The 23,626-nt window shown below is 50.6% G+C and overlaps 1 protein-coding gene across 1 annotated transcript; it reads right to left on the bottom strand.

Moving 5' to 3' along the window:
• Positions 1-1,576: 1,576 nt before the first annotated feature.
• On the bottom strand, positions 1,577-22,041 carry F2 (coagulation factor II, thrombin). Its single transcript, XM_004051030.3, has 14 exons — positions 21,775-22,041; positions 21,227-21,387; positions 20,542-20,566; positions 20,249-20,299; positions 17,799-17,904; positions 17,566-17,702; positions 14,913-15,227; positions 14,467-14,595; positions 14,256-14,382; positions 12,934-13,101; positions 12,260-12,433; positions 11,536-11,717; positions 1,964-2,034; positions 1,577-1,818 (listed from the first exon to the last, which is right to left on the bottom strand). The coding sequence occupies exons 1-14, from the start codon at positions 21,851-21,853 to the stop codon at positions 1,675-1,677; spliced, it is 1,869 nt and encodes a 622-aa protein (XP_004051078.1). The 5' UTR covers positions 21,854-22,041; the 3' UTR covers positions 1,577-1,674.
• Between the last annotated feature and the right edge of the window lie 1,585 nt (positions 22,042-23,626).

The following is a 23,626-nucleotide window of genomic DNA, read 5'->3' as shown; positions in this document are numbered from 1 at the left end:
GATGACTGCATAAAGAAGGGTCAGGGAGGTCAGGTGGCTTGACCATGATTTTCCCTCTTAATGTTGGAACCAGAATATGAGCCCAGGAAATCTGATAGTGGGGACTATGCTCCTAACTACTGTATCCCACAATACTGTCAAAGGAAGTTTGTTTTTTTTGTTTTGTTTTGTTTTTGCGATGGAGTTTTGCTCTCACCCAGCATAGATCTGATTTTTATTTTTATTTATTGAGATGGAGTCTCACTCTGTCACCAGGCTGGAGTACAGCAGCGCGATCTTGGCTCACTGCAACGTCCACCTCCCGGGTTCAAGCGATTCTCCTGCCTCAGCCTCCTGAGTAGCTGGGATTACAGGCATGCGCCACCACACCCAGCTAATTTATTTTTAGTAGAGCTGGGGTTTCACCATGTTGGCCAGGATGGTCTTGATTTCTTGACCTCATGATCTGTCTGCCTCAAGCTCCCAAAGTGCTGGGATTACAGGTGTGAGCCACCGCGTCCAGCCAGAACTGATTTTTTTTTTTCTTCTTTTTGAGACAGAGTTGCTCTGTCGCCCAGGCTGGAGTGCAGTGGTGCAATCTTGTCTCACTGCAAGCTCCACCTCCCAGGTTCATGCCATTCTCCTGCCTCAGCCTCCCGAGTAGCTGGGACTATGGGCGTCCACCACCACACCCGGCTAATTTTTTGTATTTTTAGTAGAGACAGGGTTTCACCGTGTTCACCAGGATGGTCTCGATCTCCTGACCTTGTGATCCATCCACCTCAGCCTCCCAAAGTGCTGGGATTACAGGCTTGAGCCACCGTGCCCAGCCCTGATTTTTATAAACAGGGTTTCACTGTCACCCAGGCTGCAGTGCAGGTGTAGTGACATGATCATGGCTCACTGCAGCCTCAACCTCCTGGGCTCAAGTGATCCTCCCAAGTAACCTTGACTACAGGCACATGCCACCACGCCTAGCTAATTTTATTTTTTGGGGTCTCACCACATTGCCCAGACTGATCTCGCATTCCTAGCCTCAACCTTAGTCTCCTAAATTGCTGAGATTACAGGTGTGAGCCACCATGCCCTACCTGATCTGATATCATTTTAATGATACAAGGGAAGATGTAGGGAGTTAACTAAAAAAGCACCGCCCTCACTCAATATTTTTGACATTTGAAGTCCTACTTTGACCTTTCTTAGCCATGTGACTTTGGACAAGGTACTTCTCCAAATCTCAGTTTACTCACCTACCTCTTGTGAGGATTAAATGAGATAATCCATTAAAACCCAGAGGGTGGAACATCTTTAATGCCTGTAAATTCAACCTGCCATCTTTCCTCTCACCTGGCCCTGCTCTGAAGATAGCGGATTCTTTTGGGACAGGGTCTCACTCTGTCACCCAGGCTGGGGTGCAGTGGCTCACTGCAGCCTCCACCTCCTGGGCTCAAGCAATCCTCCCACCTCAGCCTCTCGAGTGCTCGGACTACCAGCGTGCACCAGGTGGTGGATTCTTAAGTCTTCTTTATCCAGTAGTATTACTGGCTCTTCCTGAGCCCAGAGAGCTGCCCATGAATAGCACTGGGAGCATTGAGGCTCGTTGAGAGTCACTTTTATTGGGAACCATAGTTTTAGAAACACAAAAATAATTCTTTCACGGGATTGGTTCCAGGAGCCCAGAATATGAGTGGCCCCCTACTCTCCAAACTGATCAATGACCTTCTGTATCCACTTCTTCAGGCGGAACACGTGTGTGTAGAAGCCATATTTCCCATCCCGGTCACAGCCTTCACCCCATGAGACGATGCCCATTTGATACCAGCGGTTGTTAAAGGGGCTCTGAAGAAGAAAGATGAGGTTTCCAATAGAGTCAAGTTCAAGGTCACATCAGTATTCCCCTGCCAGGCAACTGTTTTAGATACTAGAGTTTCTCCCCACCCCCAGAAGATGTGTTCACCAGGCCCTGGGCTTTAGAGAAGCTTACCTTCATGACAAAGGGTCCCCCACTGTCACCTTCACAGGCATCCCCTCGTTTCCCTTCATCAGGCTTGTAACCTTGAGAGAGAACAGCCGTCTGTGCTCAGGAGCATAGCTCATAGCCCAGCCACACCCCTTCACGAGACACAGCTGGTGAGAGTCCACTTACCCCTCCAGTCATTCTTGCTGTCCCCACTTCCTCACCCTACACATCCAATCCTAGCAAATCTTGTCGGCTCTACCTTCAGCATATACCCCAAATCCAACCCCTTCTCACCACTTCTAGCTCGAGCTCCTGAACCACTAGTTTCCTTCATTCTTTGCCCACCTACAATCTATTCTCCACCCAACAGGCAGAATAATGCTTTTAAAAAGTTGGACCAGGCCAGGGGAGGTGGCTCATGCCCAAGCCGGGTGGATCACTTGAGCTCAGCAGTTCAAGACCAGCCTGGGCAATATGGCAAAACCCTCTCTCTACAAAAAATTAGCTGGGCATGGTGGCACATGCCTGGAGTCCCAGCTACTCGGGAGGCTAAGAGAGGAGGATCACTTGCACCTGGGAGGTTAAGGCTGCATGCAGTGAGCCGTGATCATGTCACCACACTCCAGCCTGGGCGACAGAGTGAGACCCTGTCTCGAAAAAATTAATTAATGATAAAAGACCAAGAAAAAAATTTAAATTAAAAATTAAAAAATTAAAAAGATCTACAAGTCTGATGAGGATAATAATGATAGTTGCTTTTATCCAAATCTCCCCATGTATCCTCTACAAACAATACAGAACAACACTAACAACAGTAAAACCTACACAAAAAAACCACACCTTCACTAGGTGCTGTGGCTCACACCTGTAATCTCAGCACTTTGGGAGGCCAAGGCGGGCGGATCATGAAGTCAGGAGTTTAAGACCAGCCTGGCCAACGTGGTGAAACCCTGTCTCTACTAAAAATACAAAAATTAGCCAGACATGTTGGTGTGCGCCTATAATCCCAGCTACTCAGGAGACTGAGGTAGAATTGCTTGAACCTGGGAGGTGGAGGTGGAGGTTGCAGTGAGCCGAGATTGCACCACTGCACTACAGCCTGAGCGACAGAACAAGACTCCGTCTCGAAAAAAAAAAAATTAGCCGGACATGGTGGCATGTACCTCTGATCCTAGCTACGTGGGAGGCTGAAGCAAGAAGAGGATTGCTTGAGCCCGGGAGTTCAAGGCTGCAGTGAGCTATGACTGTGCCACTGCACTCCAGCCTGGGCAACAGAGCAAGACCGTATCTGAAAAAAAAAAAGCTAGCAAGAGAACAGCAAAGTAAACCAGACAAAAACGTAAGCAAACTTTTTAAGAGAAAAAAGCAGAAATTAACGAACCACAATAGAAAAATAATAGGCCGGGCCGGGTGCGGTGGCTCACTCCCGTAATACCAGCACTTTGGGAGGCTGAGGCAGGCGGATCACAAGGTCAGGAGATCGAGACCATCCTGGTGAACGCGGTGAAACCCTGTCTCTACTAAAAATACAAAAAATTAGCTGGGCGTGGCAGTGTATACCTGTAGTCCCAGCTACTCGGGAGGCTGAGGCAGGAGGATGGCGTGAACCCGGGAGGTGGAGCTTTCAGTGAGCCGAGATCACACCACTGCACTCCAGCCTGGGTGACAGAGCAAGACTCTGTCTCAAAAAAAAAAAAAAAAAAAAAGGCCAGGCACGGTGGCTCACACCTGTAATCCCAGCACTTTGGGAGGCTGAGGCAGTCGGATCACGAGGTCAGGAGTTCGAGACCAGCCTGGCTAACATGGTGAAACCCCGTCTCTACTAAAAATATAAAAAAAGGATTAGCCGGGCATGGTGGCGTGCACCTGTAACCCCAGCTACTGGGGAGGCTGAGGCAGGAGAATCACTTGAACCCAGGAGATGGAGGTTGCAGTGAGCTGAGATCGCGCCACTGCACTCCAGCCTGGGCGACAGAGTGAAACTCCATCTCAAAAAAAAGAAAAATAATAGGCCTAATAATTTCATAAATCAAATCCCTAGATATTTGTTTTGAGAAAACTGGCAAGCCATTAACTAATTTACTCAAGAAAAATAAAATATTACAAATACATAAAATAAGATACCAAGAGAAAAAATTATAAGAGAATACATTGCAGCAGTCAAGAAAGATACAATAATAGACTTGAGCAAATAGGAAGACATTTCTTATCCTTGGATAAAATGACTCATCATCAAAAATATGTCCATTCTCCCAGTTAATTTATTAAAGTGTCATAATCCCAATAAAAATACCACCAAGCTTTTTTATAGACCTAGACATGTTGACACTAAAGTTCATATGGAAAAACAAACATGCAAGAATTGCCAGGAAACCACTGGAAAGAAAAACTAAAAGAGAACATTAGCCTTCCCAGCTATCTACGCTAAAGCCTCTATCATTAAAACAATGTGACGCTGTGCACAGACAGACAACAGACCAGGAAAGCCGAGTCGAACGTCCAGAAACATACTCATCCTTAAGCATACTCTATCCATAGAAATCTAGAATGTGGGGCTGGGCACCGTGGCTCATGCTGGTAATCCCAACACTTTGGGAGGCCAAGGCAGGAGGATCACTTGAGCCCAGGAGTTCAAGACCAGCCTAGGTAACATAGCAAGACCCTGTCTCTACAAATCAAATCAAATTAGCTGGATGCAGGAAAAAATAAAACTAAAAAATAAAACCTAGGTCAGGTATGGTGGCTCACGTCTGTAATCCCAGCAGTTTGGGAGGCCAAGGCGGGAGAATTGCTCGAGCCCAGCCAGGAGTTTTAAATCAGCCTGGGCAGCACAGGGAGACTTGTCTATATTTCAAATAAATAAATGAAAATAAGATACAATCTAGAATGTGATAAAGGTGAAATCTCAAATCACTAGTTCAAAGATTGATTGATTGATTGATTGATTGATTTTGAGATAGAGTCTCGCTCTGTTGCCAGGCTGGAGTGTAGTGGCGCCATCTCGGCTCACTGCAACCTCCTCCTCCCAGGTTCAAGTGATTCCCCTGCCTCAGCCTCCCAAGTAGCTGGGATTACAGGCGCACGCCACCATGCCTGGCTAATTTTTTGTATTTTAGTAGAGATGGGGTTTCACCATGTCGGCCAGGCTTGTCTCAAACTCCTGACCTTGTGATCCACCCACCTCGGCCTCCCAAAGTGCTGTGATTACAGGTGTGAGCCACTGCACCCAGCGAAACGGAGTTTTTACTCTTGTTGCCCAGGCTGGAGTGCAATGCAGGGATCTCAGCTCACTGTAACCTCCGTCTCCCGGGTTCAAGTGACTCTCCTGCCTCAGCCTCCCGAGTAGCTGGGATTACAGACATGTGCCTCCATGTCTGGCTAATTTTGTATTTTTAGCAGAGACGGGGTTTTTCCATGTTGGTCAGGCTGGTCTTGAACTCCTGACCTCAGGTGATCCACTCGCCTTGGCCTCCCAAAGTGCTAGGATTACAGGCGTGAGCCACCGCGCCCGGCCAATTTTTTTTTTTTTAATAGAAACAGGGTCTCACTGTGTTGCCCAGGCTGGAGTGCAATGGTGCGGTCATAGCTCACTGCAGTATTGAACTCCTAGGCTCAAGCAATCCTCCTAACTCAGCCTCTCAAGTAGCTGAGACTACAAGGCACATGCCACCATGCCCAGCTAATTTTTAAAATATTTTCTTTTTCCTTTTTTTTGAGATGGAGTCTTGCTCCGTCGCCAGGCTGGAGTTCAATGGCGTGATCTCAGCTCACTGCAACCTCCACCTCCTGGGTTCAAGTGATTCCCCTGCCTCAGCCTCCTGAGTAGCTGGTACTACAGGCGTGCGCCACCACACCCAGCTAATTTTTTGTATTTTAGTAGAGACGAGGGTTTCACCATGTTGGCCAGGATGGTCTCTATCTCCTGACCTCATGATCCACCTGCCTCAGCCTCCCAAAGTGCTGGGATTACAGGCGTGAGCCACCACACCTGACCAATATTTTCTTGTAGAGACAGGGTCTTGCTATGTTGTCCGGGCTGGTTTTGAATTCCTGGCCTTAAGCAATCCTGCCTCAGCCTTCCAAACTGCTGGGATTACAGGTGTGAGCTACCGCACTTGGCCAATAATTTTTAATAAACGGTTTAGAGACAGCTGGTTAGCCATTTGGAAAATGATAAATTAGATCTATGCCTCACATCAGATACAAAAATAAACTCCATATGAGTCAGGAATCTAAGTGCAGAAAAATGAAATCAGGTACTAGAAGAAAACATGAGTGAATTCCTCAATGACCTAGCTATCAGGAAAGGTTTTTCTGTTGTTGTTTTTTGTTGTTTTGTTTTTGAGACAGAGTCTTGCTCTGTCACCCAGGCTGGAGTGCAGCAGCACGATCTCTGCTCACTGCAACCTCCGCCTCCCAGGTTCAAGCAATTCTCCAGCCTCAGTCTCCTGAGTAGCTGGGACTACAGGCATGAGCCACCACGCCCAGCTAATTTTTGTATTTTTGGTAGAGACAGGGTTTCACCATGTTGGCCAGGCTGGTCTTGAACTTCTGACCTCAGGTGATCCCCCACCTCAGCCTCTCAGAGTGCTGGGATTACAGGTGTAAGACACCACACCCGGCCAGGAAAAGTTTATCTCTGATTCAAAATCCAGATTTAATAAAATAAATGATTGATAAATTTGACTACCTAGTAATTTTTTAAACTGCATGGCCAGAAAAATTGTACATGAGGTTAAAAAAACTGACAAACTAGGAGAAAACATTTGCAATGTATATCACAAATAAAGGCCTAATATAAATACGAAGAACTCACAAAAATTGATAAGGGACCAAAAAATGGGCAAAAAACCATGAAGAGACAATTCACAAAAAAATTATATAATACAAATACTAGCCAGGCACGCACCTGTGGTCCCAGCTACTCGGGAGGCTGAGGCAGGAGAATCACTTGAACCAGGGAAGTGGAGGCTGCAGTGAGCCAAGATTGCACCATTGCACTCCAGCCTGGGTGACAAAGCAAGACTCTGTCTCAAAAAAAAAAATTATATAAAAATGGTCCTTAGGCCAGGTGTGGTGGCTCATGCCTGTAATCTCAGCACTTTGGGAGGCCAAGGCGGGAGGATCACAAGGTAAGGAGTTCGAGACCAGCCTGGCCAATCTGGTAAAACCCTGTCTCTACTAAAAATACAAAAATTAGCTGTGCATGGTGGCTCGCGCCTGGAGTCCCAGCTGCTCGGGAGGCTGAAGCAGGAGAATTGCTTGAACCCAGAAGGCGGAAGTTGCAGTGAGCCAAAATCGTGCCATTGCACTCCAGCCTAGGTGACAGAGGGAGACTCCATCTCAAAAAAAAAAAAAAAAATGGTCCTTAATCATACGATACGACGTTCAACCTCATTTTCAATTTGAAAGATGTCCGTTAAAACAATTTCGAGATACTATTTCTCACCTCTCAGATTGGTAAAAATTTAAAACTGTGACATTCTTTTGGCAAGGTTGTGGGGAAACAGGCATTCTCATACACTGTGATGGAAATGCAAACTGGTACAACCCTTACGGAAAGAAATTTAAAAATCTCTAAAAAATGACATACATGTTTGCCTTTTGACCTAACAACACCACTTCTAAAAATTTACTAGGAGAGGCCAGGCATGGTGGCTCACACCTGTAATCCTAGCACTTTGGGAGGCTGAGTTGGATGGATCACTTGAGCTCAGAGTTCAAGACCTGTCTGGGCAACACAGTGAGACCCAGTCTCTACAAAAAATACAAAAATTAGCTGGGCATGGTGGTGTGTGCCTGTAGCCCTGGCTACTCGGGAGGCTAAAGTGGGAGGCTGGCTTGAGTCCAGGAGGCAGAGGTTGCAGTGGGCTGAGCCCAGCCATAGGATTGGTTTTAACAGTGTTATGGATGGGGGATTTTGAAACTATATTCTAGTATTGTTCAAATAGGCAAATGCATTACAGATAATGAGGGTCAGGTTTCTCACTGTCAACAGAGAGAGTTACAAATATGGAAAAGGAAAAGCTAAAATTAATCCTGTGGTGTTAGAATGGAATTGGAGGTTTCAGTAGGAACTCACGGTTTTTTATATAGATGATAGAGATATTGGTATATGCATCATATAATTTTTTTCTGGTTCTGTCCACTGAGAGAGCCTAGAATTAATGACATCCCACTAGCAATGTGCACACGCCAGCACCCAGATCTCAGTTCTAAATTCCACTCTTGACTACAAGGGTTCCCTGGAGAAATGGCTGGTTCCAACACTACAGTAAGGAAAGCAGGATTAACCTGAAACATTTTGCTGTGCCAGAAAGAAAGAAAGTACTCAAAGAATGACAGAACATCTCCCCAAGTCACAGAAGCCAGCTTGAAGGGACTTCCACAGGCCAAACTTGGGATCATCTGAGCATCAGAAAAAATAACAGTAGTAACAAAGTATGGCCTGGCATGGTAGCTCACGCCTATAATCCCAGAACCTTGGAAGGCTGAGGCGGGCGGATCACCTGAGGTCAAGAGTTTGAGACCAGCCTGGCCAACATGGTGAAACCCTGTCTCTACTAAAAATACAAAAAATTAGCCAGGTGTGGTGGCACATGCCTGTAATCCCAGCTACTCAGGAGGCTGAGGCAGGAGAATTGCTTGAACCTGGGAGGCGGACGTTGCAGTGAGCCGAGATCACGCCATTGCACTCCATCCAGCCTGGGCAACATGGGCGAAACTCCATCTCAAAAACAAAAGAAAAAAAAAGGTGAACCCTTAGAATAAAGTAAGGATCCTTAAGTCCACACTGATAGAATGAAAGGAAGGAAAGCAATAAAGTAACTAACAAATGTAGAAGGAATGACAGAATTAGATAAGTGCCATTTGGTAGTCACCCTAGTTGGGAGAAGGTTTTGATGCAAACAGAATACAAAATATCAAAGTAGGCCAGGCGTGTTGGCTCACACCTGTAATCCCAGCACTTTGGGAGGCTGAGGCAGACGGATCACAAGGTCAGGAGTTCGAGACCATCCTGGCCAACATGGTGAAACCCCATCTCTACTAAAAATACAAAAATTAGCTGGGTGTGGTGGCACATGCCTGTAATCCCTGCTACTTGGGAGGCTGAGGCAGAAGAATCACTTGAACCCGGGGGATGGAGGTTGCAGTGAGCCGAGATCGCACCACTCACTCCAGCCTGGATGATAGAGGGAGACTCCATCACAAAAAAAAAACAAAAAAAATCAAAGTATCTCTTTACCAGATTCTTATTAATTACAAAGGGAAAAACAGAAGTTACAGCAAGAAACTTGGCAGACATTGCCTTCCTCAAGAGGTCAGAGTTAGACTCACCACATATGAGACAAATTGTTCTCATGTGCCAGTTAACAGGATGCACCAAGAAGGACACGGCACCACTGAGCCCGAACCTGACCGTGAGGAAACCTTAGACAAACCCGGATTCAGGGCCAGTGTACAAAATAACCAGACTGCACTCATCAGACATGTCAAGGTCATAGAAGACAAAGAAAGATCCTTCATTGAATCCTGGGTGAGAAACACGTTTTTTTTTTTTTTTTCCCTATAAAAGACATTAGCAAGACTAACAAAAATTTGAATAAGGTCTATAGATTAGACAATAATATTGTATCATCATTAATTTCCTGGTTTTGGGCCAGGTGCTGTGGCTCACGCCTGTAATCCCAGCACTTTGGGAAGCCGAGGTGGGTGGATTACCCGAGGTCAGGAGTTCAAGACAAGCCTGGCCAACATGGTGAAACCCCATCACTACTAAAAATACTGAAAATACAAAAAGTTAGCCGGGCGTGGTGGCAGGCACCTGTAATTCCAAGTAAGCCGAGACCGTGCCACTGCACTCTAGCCTGGGCAACAGAGCAAGATTCCATCTCAAAAAAAAAAAAAAAAATTTCCTGGTTTTGGCCGAGTAGAGTGGCTCACGCCTGTAATCCCAGCACTTTGGGAGGCCGAGGCAGGTGGATCACCTGAGGTCAGGAGTTTAAGACCACCCTGGCCAACATGGTGAAACCCTGTCTCTACTACAAATACAAAAATTAGCTAGGCATGGTGGTACATGCCTGTGATTCCAGCTACTCAGGAGGCTGAGGCAGGAGAATCACTTGAACCTGGGAGGAGGACATTGCAGTGAGCCGAGATTGTGCCACAGCACTCAAGCCTGGGTGACAGCGAAGCTACGTCAAAAAAAAATTTCCGGGTTTTAATATTTGTATTGTGGTTGCATAAGAGAACATCCTTGGGTATTTTTTTTTTTTTGGAAATACTCAAGTATTTATGGGTAAAAAGAAACCATATTCACGATTTGCTCTCAAACTATGCATATATATATATATGTATGTATATATAAAAACTCCCACACATCCACAGAATGGAAGACAATCTGGATGACAGTACACAAGGAAATCTTTGTATTATTTTTACAACTTTTCTGTGAGTCTGAAATTACACTAAATTTTTTTATTTTTTACTTTTAAAGTCAGTCACATCATTTCTTAACCTGCCTCAAGCCCCTTAATAACTTCCCATCTCACTCAATAAAGTCCTTCCAGGCCCTAAAGGAAGTGGCTGTCCTCTGCCTGCCCCCCTCTCTCCCCTCACCCACTGCTGCCCCTCCTCAGCCCCCCAGGCCTCCCTACTGCTCCCCAGACAAGCCAAGAGTGCTCCCACCTCAGGGCCTTAGTGCCTGCCATGCCCCCAGCCTGCAGTGCTTCTCCCCTAGATATGCCTGCTCACTCCTTCCTTGCCCTCTTCCAGTCCCTGCCCAGACATCACCTTCTCAGGGAGGCCTTCTCCAACCTTCTCTGGCCACCTGATTGATTGATTGATCGATCGATCAATGGAGTCTCACTGTGTTGCCCAGCTGGAGTGCAATGATGCCCGATCTTAGCTCACTGCAACCTCCGCCTCCCTGGCTCAAGCAATTCTCCTGCCTCAGCCTCCTGAGTAGCTGCGACTACAGGCATGCGTCACCATGACCAGCTAATTTTTGTATTTTTAGTAGAGACGGGGTTTCACCATGTTGGCCAGGCTGGTCTTGAACTCCTGACCTCAAGTGATCTGCCCACCTTGTCTGGCCACCCTATTTAGAAGCCCACTTCATCAGCCGTTCTCTCTCCCTGTGCTTCATTTTTCTTCACGGCACTGGTCAGGGATTGCTGTTTTAGATCTGTTTATGGATGTGCCCTCCTCCTAGGAAGGAAGCTCTCTGAGGGCACAGACATTGTCCGTCTGGGTCCCTGCTGTATACCCTAGAATGCTGCCTGGAACGTGATAGGTGCTCGATAAATATTTGCTGAGTGACTGAATGAATGGCATTTCCCTACCCGCAGCCTCTTGCTGCTATCTGAGCTCACTGGTGACTGATACTATGCCAAGTACATTAATATATACTACTTCATTTAACCCTCCCATAACCTTATGGGATAGAGACTTTTACCTCCATTTTACAGAGGAAGAAACTGAGCCACCAAGAGGTTAGGCAACTTGCTCAAAGTCACATGGCTTGAACCCAGGCACAACTCAGTTCTCCCAGCTTGGGCCCCACTGTTCCCTCAGACCACCCTGCACAGACTTGCCAGCACAGAACATGTTGTCAGTGATGCGGATCCGGGTGGAGTCCTTGCAGACCGGCCGCTCCACAATGGGCAGGTTCACCACCTGCAGGACACTGGGCTGCCCCTTACCAACGTTGGCTGTCCACGTCTCCTTCAGGTTGCCCCAGCCTGTCACCCGCCCCTTGTATCCAGCCTGGAGCAAGCTTTGGGGAAGGAAGAAGGGCCTAGTGAGAGCCAACCCCCACAGGAGCCGCCTGGCCCCAACGCCATTTCTTAGAGACCAGAATCTAAAACGCCAGAGCTGGCTGGGCACAGACGTTCACGCCTGTGGTCTCGGCACTTTGGGAGGCCAAGGCGGGTGAATCACTTGAGGTCAGGGGTTCGAGACCAACCTGGCCGACACGGTGAAACCCACCAGTCTCTACTAAAAATACAAAAATTAGCCTGTAATCCCAGCTACTCAGGAGACTGAGGCAGGAGAGTCGCTTGAACCCGGGAGGTGGGGTTGCAGTGAGCCGAGATCGCACAACTGCACTCCAGCCTGGGAGACGAGAGTGGAACTCCGTCAGTAAATAAATAAATATAAATAAAAAATAAAACGCCAGTACTGAAAAGAACTTCTGGGTTCACTCCAAGAAACCGAGGCCTGGAAAAGGGAAAGGGGCTCTTGCAAGGCTACTTGGTATCAGAGCCAGGCCCAGAACTTGGCTTCTGCCCCTCAGCTAACAAGCATCTGGTGGCCCACCTGGCTGCCGTCTCCCTGTCGGGCAGACACACAGGGTGAATGTAGTCACTGAAGGCAACAGGCTTCTTCAGCTTCATCAGGGCAATGTCCCGGTCCAGGTTCTCCCGCCAGTTGTACCTGGGGTGGATGTAGATCTTTTCCAACATGGATATCTTTTCAATGTTTCGCTCGTACCTGCAGAGACCCCAAGAGAGAAATGGAGAAGCTGCAGGTTCACCCAGCAAGGCGCAGGAAACTGCCTGCCCTTGGGGTCTGGGAGACAGTGTGTCCTGCAGGCCACCAGGGAGGGGATAGGGCTGGTTCCTGCCATGGCAGCCCCCTGGCTGTTTCTTCCTGGGCCTAAAGCCGTGCAGGGCTTTGGAGTCAGACAGCCTGGAGGACGGGGACAGGGGCACAGGCTGCACGCCCTAGTCCAGACAGACTCTATTTTCAGAGACTCCCACATAGGCTATATCCTAGTGTTGGAGGGACCAGGAGACAGACGGATTTCTCCCCGCAGCTCCAAGCCTCAGTCAGGACGTGACCAAATGGACTTTCCAGCAGAGACTGCTGGGATGTCATATTCTGGGGGGTATACAGAACATCCTATGTGTCCCGGAGCTACAAGGGCCCCTCATGATCGCTTTGGAGGACTCAGACCCCTGCCAGACACCCACAGGCCACCAGTTCTGTACCTGGTGCGGGAGTGCTTGCCAATGCGCACCAGAAGGTCATTCTCGGTGAAGTTCTTGTCCCAGGGCGGGTACAGGAGGCAGTGGGCGGCGGTGAGGACCCAGCGGTCACTGATGAGGCTGGCCCCACACAGCAGCTCCTGGGGACTCTTCCGGAAAAGCATCACCTGCCTGGGAGGGGCAGCAGGAAGCATTAGGAGCTGAGGATGAGGGGGCTGCCTCTACACCAGCCCTAGAAGTAACAATCCCAGGTCTAAGAACCCAGCTGGGCAGAGCTGCCTCCGGGGCCCAGATCCAAGCTTGGGCTGGCCGCCTTTGGGGCCTGGAGCCTCCGTGTGATGCTGAGGGGCTGCCTCACACTTTTTTTTTTTTTTTTTTTTTTTTGAGACAGGGTCTCACTCTTGTCACCCAGGCTGGAGTGCAATGGTACAGTCACAGCTCACTGAAGCCTCAGCTTCCTGGGCTCAGGCGATCCTCCCGCCTCAGCCTCCTTAGTAGCTGGGACTACAGGGACGTGCTGCTACACCTGGCTAATTTTTGCATTTTTAGTAGAGACGGCGTTTTACCATTTTGCCCAGGCTGGCCTCGAACTCCTGCCCTCAAGTGATCTTCCCGTCTTGGCCTCCCAAAGTGCTGGGATTACAGGGGTGAGCCACTGCGCCTGACCTGCCTCCTGCTTTTTGCACCCCCTAACTAGGTCCTTCCCGTCCAGAGTTCACATAGCGTAGCACAGCTCTGGAATCAGAAGAACTGGATTCAAACCCATTAGCTGTGTGAGGAGGTGAGCCACCAGCTCCGTCAGTCTCAGCTTTACCATCTGCTTAGAAGTAAAGGACCCATGGGCCGGGTGTGGTGGCTCATGCCTGTAATCCCGGCACTTTGGGAGGCTGAGGCAGGTGAATCACTTGAGGTCAGGAGTTCAAGACCAGCCTGGCCAACATGGTGAAACCCTGTCTCTACTTAAAATACAAAAATTAGCCGGGTGTGGTGGCGCATGTCTGTAAATTCAGCTACTCAGGAGGCTGAGGCAAGAGAATCGTTTGAACCCGGAAGGCAGAAGTTGCAGTGAGCTGAGATCGAGGTAGTGAGCCGAGATTGCGGCACTGCACTCCAGCCTAGATGACAGAGCAAGACTCCATCTAAAAAACAAAAAAAAAGAAGTAAACAACCCATCTTATGTGGCTGCTGTGTGGAGTTGGTGGGATCCTGGATGCTCAGCTGTTGTCATCTGTAAAGCCCAGGCCTGCAGGCAGGGCCTGAGGGTGGGGGTCCAGCAGCACACCTGCCCCCAGGAGTGAATGGTAGCGCAGGGCTCCAGGACACACCAAGGTGACATGCCGATCTCTGCGTCCGAGCCCTCCACAATGCGCCCATCGATGTAGGATTCCAGGAGCTCTCTTTCGGTTTTGTCCTCCAGCGACTTCTTCTCGAACAGAGGTCGCAGCCCACAGTCTGCAGAGCAAGCCAAGCAGTGAGGGGCAAGTCCTGGCCACCAGCCCCGCAGCCCCGCGTCCCCTCGGATGCCCACTACCTCACCTGCCTCTCCCGAGCCAAAGGTCCTCGGATTGAAGAAAGTCTGGTACTCACTGGTGGCGGTACGCCCTTCAATGGCCCTGTCTGGGTCCTCATCCAGCCCATCTCCTGTCTCCTCTTCCACGGCCTCCTCTGTTGGGACCCAGGCACCGGCTGGGACTGCGCTGGGCCATTCCTCACCCAGATCCCCCCAATTCCCCTACGGGCCTTGGAGGCCATTTGGTGCAGAGGTTAAGCGTGCATGCACAGTTGGGCTACTAGGCAATAACCTCCTGGGGCCTCAGTGTACTTATCTGTGAAATGGGCACAGGACCTTACCCCCCACCTGGTTACTGTAAGGCTGTAATGAGCGCACTCAATGAGGTAAGCGTTCGATAAGCAGAAGTGACTGTTGTTATTCCCACCAGGATTTGTCCCTGCAACTCAGGCCCCCTACCCAGGCAGCTCACCACAATAGTTGAGGTCGCAGTACCCAAAGTCGCCAGGCTTCCCGGCCACATAGCACCACACGCCCTCCTCATCCCCGTCTGGGTTGCGGCAGAAGTTCTCCACCAGCTGCACGGCTGAGTTGAAGTCCTGGTGCTTGCTCAGGGCCTTGGCCTGTGCGCTGGCCCAGGCCAGGCAGGGGAGCCCATGTGTGGTCACCGCCAGGCGCCCCTGGTACTGCTGCCCCCGATCAGGGACACACTGCTCCGATGGAGGTGACAGATTCACACTGGAGCCTTCGGAGCGTGGAGTCATCGCTACAGTGACTTGATCCTGGCCTGGTGGGTGAGGGGCAAGGAGGCAGCAGAGTGAGTGAGACCACACATGGACCGGAACAGACAGGGGTGTGAACCCCGGTCTTGCTGCTTTCTGCCTGTGTGACCTCAGGTTACTTAACCTCTCTGGGCTTCTGTCCGTTTGTCTTTAAAGGGGTTACTAATGCCACTCTTGCAGGTTTGTTGAGAGGATTAAACAAAATATACAGCATAAGTGTCTGGCACATAATAAACCAGAGATAGTAACCAGGTTTGGCCTCCTGGGCCATCTGTAATTAACTGGTAGTGGCTGCCTGGAGCTGCTGGAGGAGTCATGTTTTTATAGCGGCACAGCAGGACGCTTGCTGGGATCACTAGGCTGTTCACCTGGATGGGTCAATTTCTGCAAGCCTGCAACTTATTTATCATCAATGTGTGTGCGTGTGTATGGGGGTTGGGGAGTAAATAGTAGCTGTTTTTGTTGGGATAAACTTGCTATAAGACCAATTCCAGGGGCCAGGCGCAGTGGCTTACACCTGTAATCCCAGAACTTTGGGAGGCCGAGCTGGGCAGATCACCGGAGGTCAGGAGTTCGAGATCAGCCAGGCCAACGTGAAGAAACCCCGTCTCTACTAAAAATACAAAAATTAGCCAGGCGTGGTGGCGTATGCCTGTAATCCCAGCTATATGAGAGGCTGAGGCAGAGAATCGCCTGAACCCAGGAGGTGGAGGTTGCAGTGAGCCAAGATTATGCCTGGGTGACACTCCAGCCTGGGTGACAGAGTGAGACTCCATCTCAAAAAAAAGGCCGGGCACAGTGCCTCACCCCTGTAATCTCAGCAGTTTGGGAGGCCGAGGCGGGAGGATCACGAGGTCAGGAGTTTGAGATCAGCCTGGCCAACATGGTGAAACCCCATCTCTACTAACATAAAAAAAAATTAGCCGGGAGTGGTGGCACACGCCTGTAATCCTAGCTACTCAGGAGGCTGAAGCAGGGGAATCGCTTGAACCCAGGAGGCGGAGGTTGCAGTGAGCTGAGATAGGGCCACTGCACTCCAACAGCCTGGGCAAGGGAGTGAGACTCCATCTTAGAAAGAAAAAAAAAAAAGACCAACCCCAGGAATGAGCAATGGGCCCGACAGGGATGCCTAGAGAACAAACACTAACCCATGTTTGTGGACTGGTAACCGGCACAAATTCTTTACCCCTGCCTGCATCCACATCCCTTGCTCTGTGATTTTACAGGCTGAGGTGTAGTTTACCTCTTGACCCTGGCCTTGAACATATACTTGCTCTGGCCAATGGAACGTGGGCAGGGCTGACTGTGCCTGTTCTGAGCCTAGGCCTTCAGGACAGAAGACGCTTTTCTGTTCATTGTTTTCTGTGTCTGTCATCAGCATAAGAAGAGTTTTCCCAGGTACCTTCTTTCAGCCTCAGCCCCAGCAAGAACGCACGTGGAGCAGATCTAGGCCCAACCCTCAACGAGGAGCCAGGCTCAGCTGGACCCATTATTTGAATCAGAGCCACCCAGCCAGGGCCAACCTCCGTCAGTTGACCCTACAGATGCATTAGCGAGTGCAGCCACACCTGCCAACCCTCATGGGAAAAAGAAATGCTTATTGTGGTCTGCCTCAGGGAAGGGGTGGCTGTAGCTACTTAACACACCAAGGAAATAATAATGACAGAATCCCGCAGGGCCAAACTGCACAAGGCTTGCTCTGTGATACTCAGAACAGGGCGTGTGGACTGAAATGGCTAGGGAGGGCTTCCCGGAGGGAGGAGTGCCTTGATCAGAAAGGAGGCATGTTTGGAATGAGCCACAGCCTGGACCATAAGGAAGTCAAGAGTGGGGAGGGGGAGGAGGAGGCTGGCAGATCCCCCCACTCAGATCCCCTGATCCCCTGACTTTACTGAGCAATAGGCACAGATATGATCTGAATGACTGATGCCAGCTCTGAAGGTGGCCAGCATCTTTTTTTTTTTTTTCTTTGAGACAGAGTTTTGCTCTTGTCGCCCAGGCTGAAGTACAGTGGCAGGATCTCAGCTCACTGCAAACTCCGCCTCCCGGGTTCAAGCGATTCTCATGCCTCAGCCTCCAGAGTAGTTGGGATTACAGGCGCCCACCACCACGCCTGGCAATTTTTGTATTTTTAGTAGAGACGGGGTTTTGCCATGTTGGCCCAGCTGGTCTCAAACTCCTGACCTCAGGTGATCTGCCTGCCTCAGCCTCCCAAAGTGCTGGGATTATGGGCATGAGCCACTGTGCCTGGGTAGCCAGTATTCTTGGTTCCCATCCCAGGCTGCCAGGCCCCATGAAGCCCCTGGGCCTTGGCCATGGGCCGCCCCACTGCCCCCAGCTTACCACAGACAGGGATGCTGCATTCCTGCCTCCTCACAGTGGGGTCTGTAGTGTAGCACCAGGGTCCCGTGGTGCTGCTGTCGGGGTTGCGGCAGAAATTCTCCTGCAGGTCGGCCCCGGGATGGGTAGTGGAGTTGATTCTGGAACAGAAAATTGCCCAACAGGAGGCTGTTGTGCTTGAGGTACGCTTGCTCCCTGTTCTCAGCCCCTGGTGGGAAGGCCGGCCCCTCACTCACTCAGGCTTATGTGGGTAGCGACTCCTCCATAGCTGGCACTCAATGCCTGACCGGGTGATGTTCACATGCCCTCGGTAGTTCGTACCCAGACCCTCAGCACAGTTACCTGCGGAGACCCCACCCCGGTCAGCCTTGGAGCCTGGGGACTTATTTCCTCTCTCCCTGCAAAGTTCTGTCTATCCCCCGCCTCCCAGCTCATGCAGGTCCACAATCCTGAACCTGCATTCACCCAGCCCCTCTTCCTCTGCAACCAGCAGTTCTCCCATTCACTCAACAGTGGCCTCCAAATATTCGCTGAGTGCTCACCATGTGACAGGCACTGTCGGGTGCTCAGCACACATCAACCAATAGGACAGTCACAGCCCTGCCCTCATGGAACTTCCATTCTGTGGCTTCTCTTGGCCAGCAGGATGAAAAAGTGATGAAGGTCCTTTTCAACTGGCCCTGGTCTACCTGTCCCTGCTAGCTCGGCTTCTCATTGCCTCTGGGTCTTTCCACGGATTGTTTCTTCTGACTGGAATGCCCACTTGTTTGTTCATCCATGCATCCCACCAGGCCAGGCAGAACTCTGCCTTTCCTGGGAAGCCATCTCTCATTTTTCTGGCAAACCAGACACTCATTTTCCTGTGTTCTCTTGGTGCCTTGAACAGAACTTTTCTTGCAATCACTTTATTTAATTATTTATTTTTATTTATGTATTTTGAGACGAGTCTTGTTCTGTTGCCCAGACTGAAGTGCAGTGGCATGATCTCAGCTCACTGCAACCTCTGCCTCCCAGATTCAAGAAATTCTCCCCCATCAGCCTCCCTAGTAGCTAGGATTACAGGCACGTGCCACCACACCCCAGCTAATTTTTGTATTTTTAGTAGAGGTGGGGGTTTCACTATGTTGGCCAGGATGGTCTCAAACCCCTGGTCTGGGCGCCCACCTCAGCTCCCAAAGTGCTAGGATTACAGGCTTGAGCCACCACTCCCGGCCGCAATCATTTTAATATTTTGTATTTTTGTTCTCTTTTGAGATTTTGAATTCCTTGAAGGCAGAGACTGTATTTGATTCTCTTAAAATCCCCAGCACCTGATATAGTGCCTGGCACATAGCAGGAACTTTGTAAAATGTCTGTTGAGTACGTAATTTAACAAATGAGGCTGGGCGCAGTGGATTACACCTGTAATCCCAGCACTCTGGGATGCCGAGGCTGGTGGATCACCTGAGGTCAGGAGTTTGTGACCAGCCTGGCCAACATGGTGAAACCCCGTCTCTACTAAAAAATACAAAAAATTAGCTGGGCATGGTAGTGTGTGCCTGTAATCCCAGCTACTCAGGAGGCTAAGGCAGGAGAATCACTTGAATCCGCTAGGTGGAGGTTGCAGCGAGCCGAGATCGCGCTGCTGCACTCCAGCCTGGGCGACAGAGCGAGACTCCATCTCAAAAAAAAAAAAAAAAAAAAAAGAAAGTACGGCAGCCAGGCATGGTGGCTCACACTTATAATCCTACCCCTTTGGGAGGTTGAGATGGGAGAATTGCCTGAGCCCAGGAGTTCAAGATCAGCCTGGGCAAAAAAGGGAGACCCTGTCTCTTATAAATAAACAAACAAAGAGTTCCATTTTTGTCGTGCTAAAGGTGCCTTCAGAACACAGTGCAGGAGGGAGGGTGCTCCCTGAAGTCTCAGCAAAAGTGGTGACATTTGAAGCAGTCCTTGAAGGATAGGGAAATGTTCAGTAGATGTGATGGTCACTCCAGAGGAAACTGACAAGATATGCAAGGCCAGGTGCTAGAAACACCTTGGCATGCTTAGGGAAGTCCTTGGTGTCAGAGCAGCTGGGGGTTTGGGTTCCTGTTTGGTTCAGTGACACCTAAAGCTAGAAGGGGAATGTGACATCATCAAAGCTCTGACTAGGTGGGGGCAGAGACTCGGGTCAGGCAAAGGAGAATGAAGCCTTAAACATGAATTCATGGCCAGGCGCGGTGGCTCACTTCTATAATCGACTTTGAGGCCGAGGTGGGTGGATCACGAGGTCAGGAGTTCAAGACCAGCCTGGCCAACATGGTGAAACCCCGTCTCTACTAAAAATACAAAAATTAGCCAGGCGTGGTGGCGAGCACCTGTAATCCCAGCTACTTGGGAGGTTGAGGCAGAGAATTGCTTGAACCCGGGAGGCGGAGTTTACAGTGAGCCAAGATCGTGCCACTGCACTCCAGCCTGGGCAACAGAGCGAGACTCTGTCTCAAAAAAAAAAAACATGAATTCATTAGTCCATTCATTCATTCATTCGTTCGCAGGCCAGACACAGAGCCAGGTACAAAGAGACATCTTGACCCCAGGAATGGAAGCAATGGCAGATGCTGGGGACCGCCTCGGCCTCCACCAGCCACACTCCAAACCCACCGCTGAGCTCTTCTCCCAGGCTCCCCTCCATGTCCTGACCCCCAAACCCGTGTCAGTTGCTCACCTTCCAGACATGCAGCAAGCTTATCTCGAGGCGTCCTCGCTGTCTCACAAGCTGGAAAAGACCCACGTGTTTACCTTTGGGATTGGGGTATGGCCAGGATGAGCTGGAGTCAGGGTGGATGGGATGTTGGTGAGAAACAGAGAGATGGACGAACAGATGGGAGGGACCGAGGAAGGAGTGGGGAAGGGGTGGATGGGTGGATGGCTAGGTGCAGCAGAAGATTCTCTGGGTAGAATTCTCTCACTGGGGTCCCCAGGCCTCCCTTCCTGGGGCAAATCCTTCCCGGTGCTCACCTGTGTACTTGGCCCAGAACACATCCTGAAAAACAAGGGCTGGGAGTGAGGCTACGGCAGCTCCTGTTTTGTGTTGTTTTAGTAAATGTTATGTCTCCTCCTCACACTTTCCTTTACCCTGGTCACGCAGGGGGCAGGCTCTGGGGAGGTTTGTGGCAGAGTTTCCTACTTTTGTTTCCAAAAGGAGAAGAATATTTGAGGATAGGGGAGTTCCTCCAACACACACACCGAGACTGAAAGAGGCTGGGGGAGATGGGAGGAGAGGGGGCCATGGGACCCTGGCAGAGCCCTACAGAGAGGAAAGGCGACACAGAGCTCCAGGAACACTGAGTCTTGAGCCCGGGGGCTTGTGGTGGCCTCCCCAGAGTCCCACCCCTCAAGCGTGGTGTGGGAGTCTGCCGCTGAGGAGGCCATGTGGACACAGAGCTCCAGGGCAGGCGGATGTCTGAAGACTGTGGAGGCCTCCCCATGTCATGGAGCTGCACAGGGACACAGTCCAGGCACAGGGACCCCCCGGAAAGGCTGAGGCCGCTCCTCTTGCCAGCCCTGTGAGGAGGGGCTCAGAGTTGAAATGAGGCTGTGAGCAGCGAAGGGGCTGTGGCGTTCCTCGCTTGCTTCTCTGTGGAAGTGTCTAGAGTTGGGCCCGGTCTGAGGCCCCGGCACCGTCCGAGCAGCCCAGGCTCACCGTAGCCGTGGAGGACTCCAGAGCCTCGAAGGCCTCCTCGTAGCTGCACGTCTCTTCCATGCACTCTCGCTCCAGGTTGCCCTTGCGCACCTCCTCCAGGAAGGTGTTGGCTCGTCGGACCCGCTGGAGCAGCGACCGCGCTTGCTGAGGAGCCAGGAACACTGTAAGGCAGTGGGGGGGTCATGGGACAGCGGCCTCAGGAACAGGCAGTCTTGGCCATTCTGGGGGCGTGAAGCAAGCCCGACCTCCCCTGCTGGCTTCTGAGAGAGGCTGTCTGGGCTGGTGGAAGTGCCTGGAAGGCTGCTAAATGTGGCCCCCTGTGCCCCTCCTACACTGCCCCTTGCCCCCAGCCTGCTCCCTATATTGGAAGAGAGAAGCAGCCATTCTCTTTCCAGCCCTGAGCTCCTGACTTCTTCCCTCAGCTGGCCGCCTGGGGCTGAGACCTACTTAGGGGCCAGCTCTGTGTGCTCTGTCCAGCCAGGAGAACCCGGCCCATGGGCCCACACCCCAGTCCTCCAGCCTGTTCCAGCCTGCAAGCACCCCCTTACCATGCTGGCTGTGCACAAGGCTACACAGGGCAGCCAGGGCCAGGCAGCCAGGCAGCTGCAAGCCTCGGACGTGCGCCATAGTGTGTCAGCTCCTGGGTCACTGAGGAATTGTCTGTCCTGACCCCTCTGGGTTAATGTTGAACTAACATGAAGAAATCAGCGGAGAGGGTGAGGTCAGAGGGTCAGGGCCGTGGGGACGGTGGGTAGATAGTCCTTCTGTCCACCTCCACCATCTGGGAGGACAGGTCCTCCTGGGAGCAGGGATGGGTGGTCTAGGAGGAGTCACAAAAAAGGTCACTGTCACCCCCATCTCCCACCCTCCCCCTCTGAGATCTAGCCCATTCTGGCCAGTGGGGCTATGAGACTTTCCTGGAGCTCCTTCAAATCCTAACATACAGCAGTGGTTGCTTTTCATCTCTGTGTGCCTCAGTTTCCTCATCTATACAATGGGAATAATACTTTGTTGTGAGGACTAAAGGAGATTAGGAATGGAATGTCCATGGAATATCATAAGTTCTTAATCAGATCTGCGCATATAGGCCAATGTGGGGGTTTGTATAATCATAATACACAGATATCAAAAATAGAGACAAAGATAAAAGGTGTGGCCTGATGGAAGTTGCCCCTCGCCATGGCATGCACCAGGGATAGGAACAGCCAACATTTGCCCCAGCTTCTCAGCCACTGGAGGAGGGGCCCATTTCTCCTCCTTCCTGTCCAGGGTGCCTGGAGGTGTGTTTGTGTGTGGCAGCTGCCTGGGAGGAGTCAGGTCCAGGGACTCTCGGGCCTTTAGTCTATCTTCTGTCACCTCCCAGGACCTGTGCCTGTCCCGGAACAGGGGCTACTGAAATCCCTGGGTCTCCACTGAGGGGCCCTCCTTCTCCCTGGCTGCCTGCCCCATGCCAGGCCTAGAGAGGCTTCTGGTCCTACCCTACCCTCCACCCTACTCCTGTCCCTCCCCCATTTCCTGTTTGCAGTACCCAAGGCAAATATTAGTCTAAGTAGGACAGAGGGACAAAGAGCAGGAACACGGGGAGGCACAAGTTCTCGCCTTGCCTCACCTGTCCTTTGGGCCTGGCTGTTTGGGGTCTGGACCAGGTCATGTGTGGGAACAGGGAGTGTTGGCAGAAAAACTGGGGACCAGGACTCCCGCAAACACCTTCATTCCTGGGAGGCCCATTTCTTATATATTTTCATGTGTATATTTTTAGGCCAGGCATAGTGGCTCACACTTGTAATCCCAACACTTTGGGAGGCCGACATGGCAGGATCGCTTGAGGCCAGGAGTTTGAGACCAGCCTGGGCAACATAGCAAGACCCTCATCTCTACCAAAAAAAAATTAAAAATTAGCTGGGAATGGTGGTGCATGCCTGCAGTCTGAGCTACTGAGGAGGCTGAGGCAGGAGGATCACTTGAGCCCAGGAGTTCCAGGCTGCAGTGAGCTATGATTGCACCACTGTACTCCAGCCTGGGTAACAGAGTAAGATCCTGTTTCTTTCTTTCTTTTTTTTTTTTTTTTTTTTGAGATGGAGTCTCACCCTGTCACCCAGGCTGGAGTGCAGTGGAACAATCTTGGCTCACTGCAATTTCCATCTCCCTGTTCGAGTGATTCTCCTGACTCAGTATCCCAAGTAGCTGGAATTACAGGCGTGTGCCACCACACCTGGCTAATTTTTGTATTTTTAGTAGAGATAGGGTTTCGCCACATTGACCAGGATGGTCTCGAACTCCTGACCTCAGGTGATCCGCCCACCTCCACCTCGGCCTCCCAAGTGCTGGGATTACAGGCGTGAGCCACCATGCCTGGCCTGAATGAGACCTGTTCCTAGAAAAATAAAATAAAATAAACTT

Source organism: Gorilla gorilla, chromosome 9 (genome assembly GCF_029281585.2).
Source record: "Gorilla gorilla gorilla isolate KB3781 chromosome 9, NHGRI_mGorGor1-v2.1_pri, whole genome shotgun sequence".
NCBI classification, from domain to species: domain Eukaryota; kingdom Metazoa; phylum Chordata; class Mammalia; order Primates; family Hominidae; genus Gorilla; species Gorilla gorilla.
The sequence above is the reverse complement of the archived record's forward strand: the minus strand, read 5'-3'. Positions and strand labels throughout refer to the sequence as shown.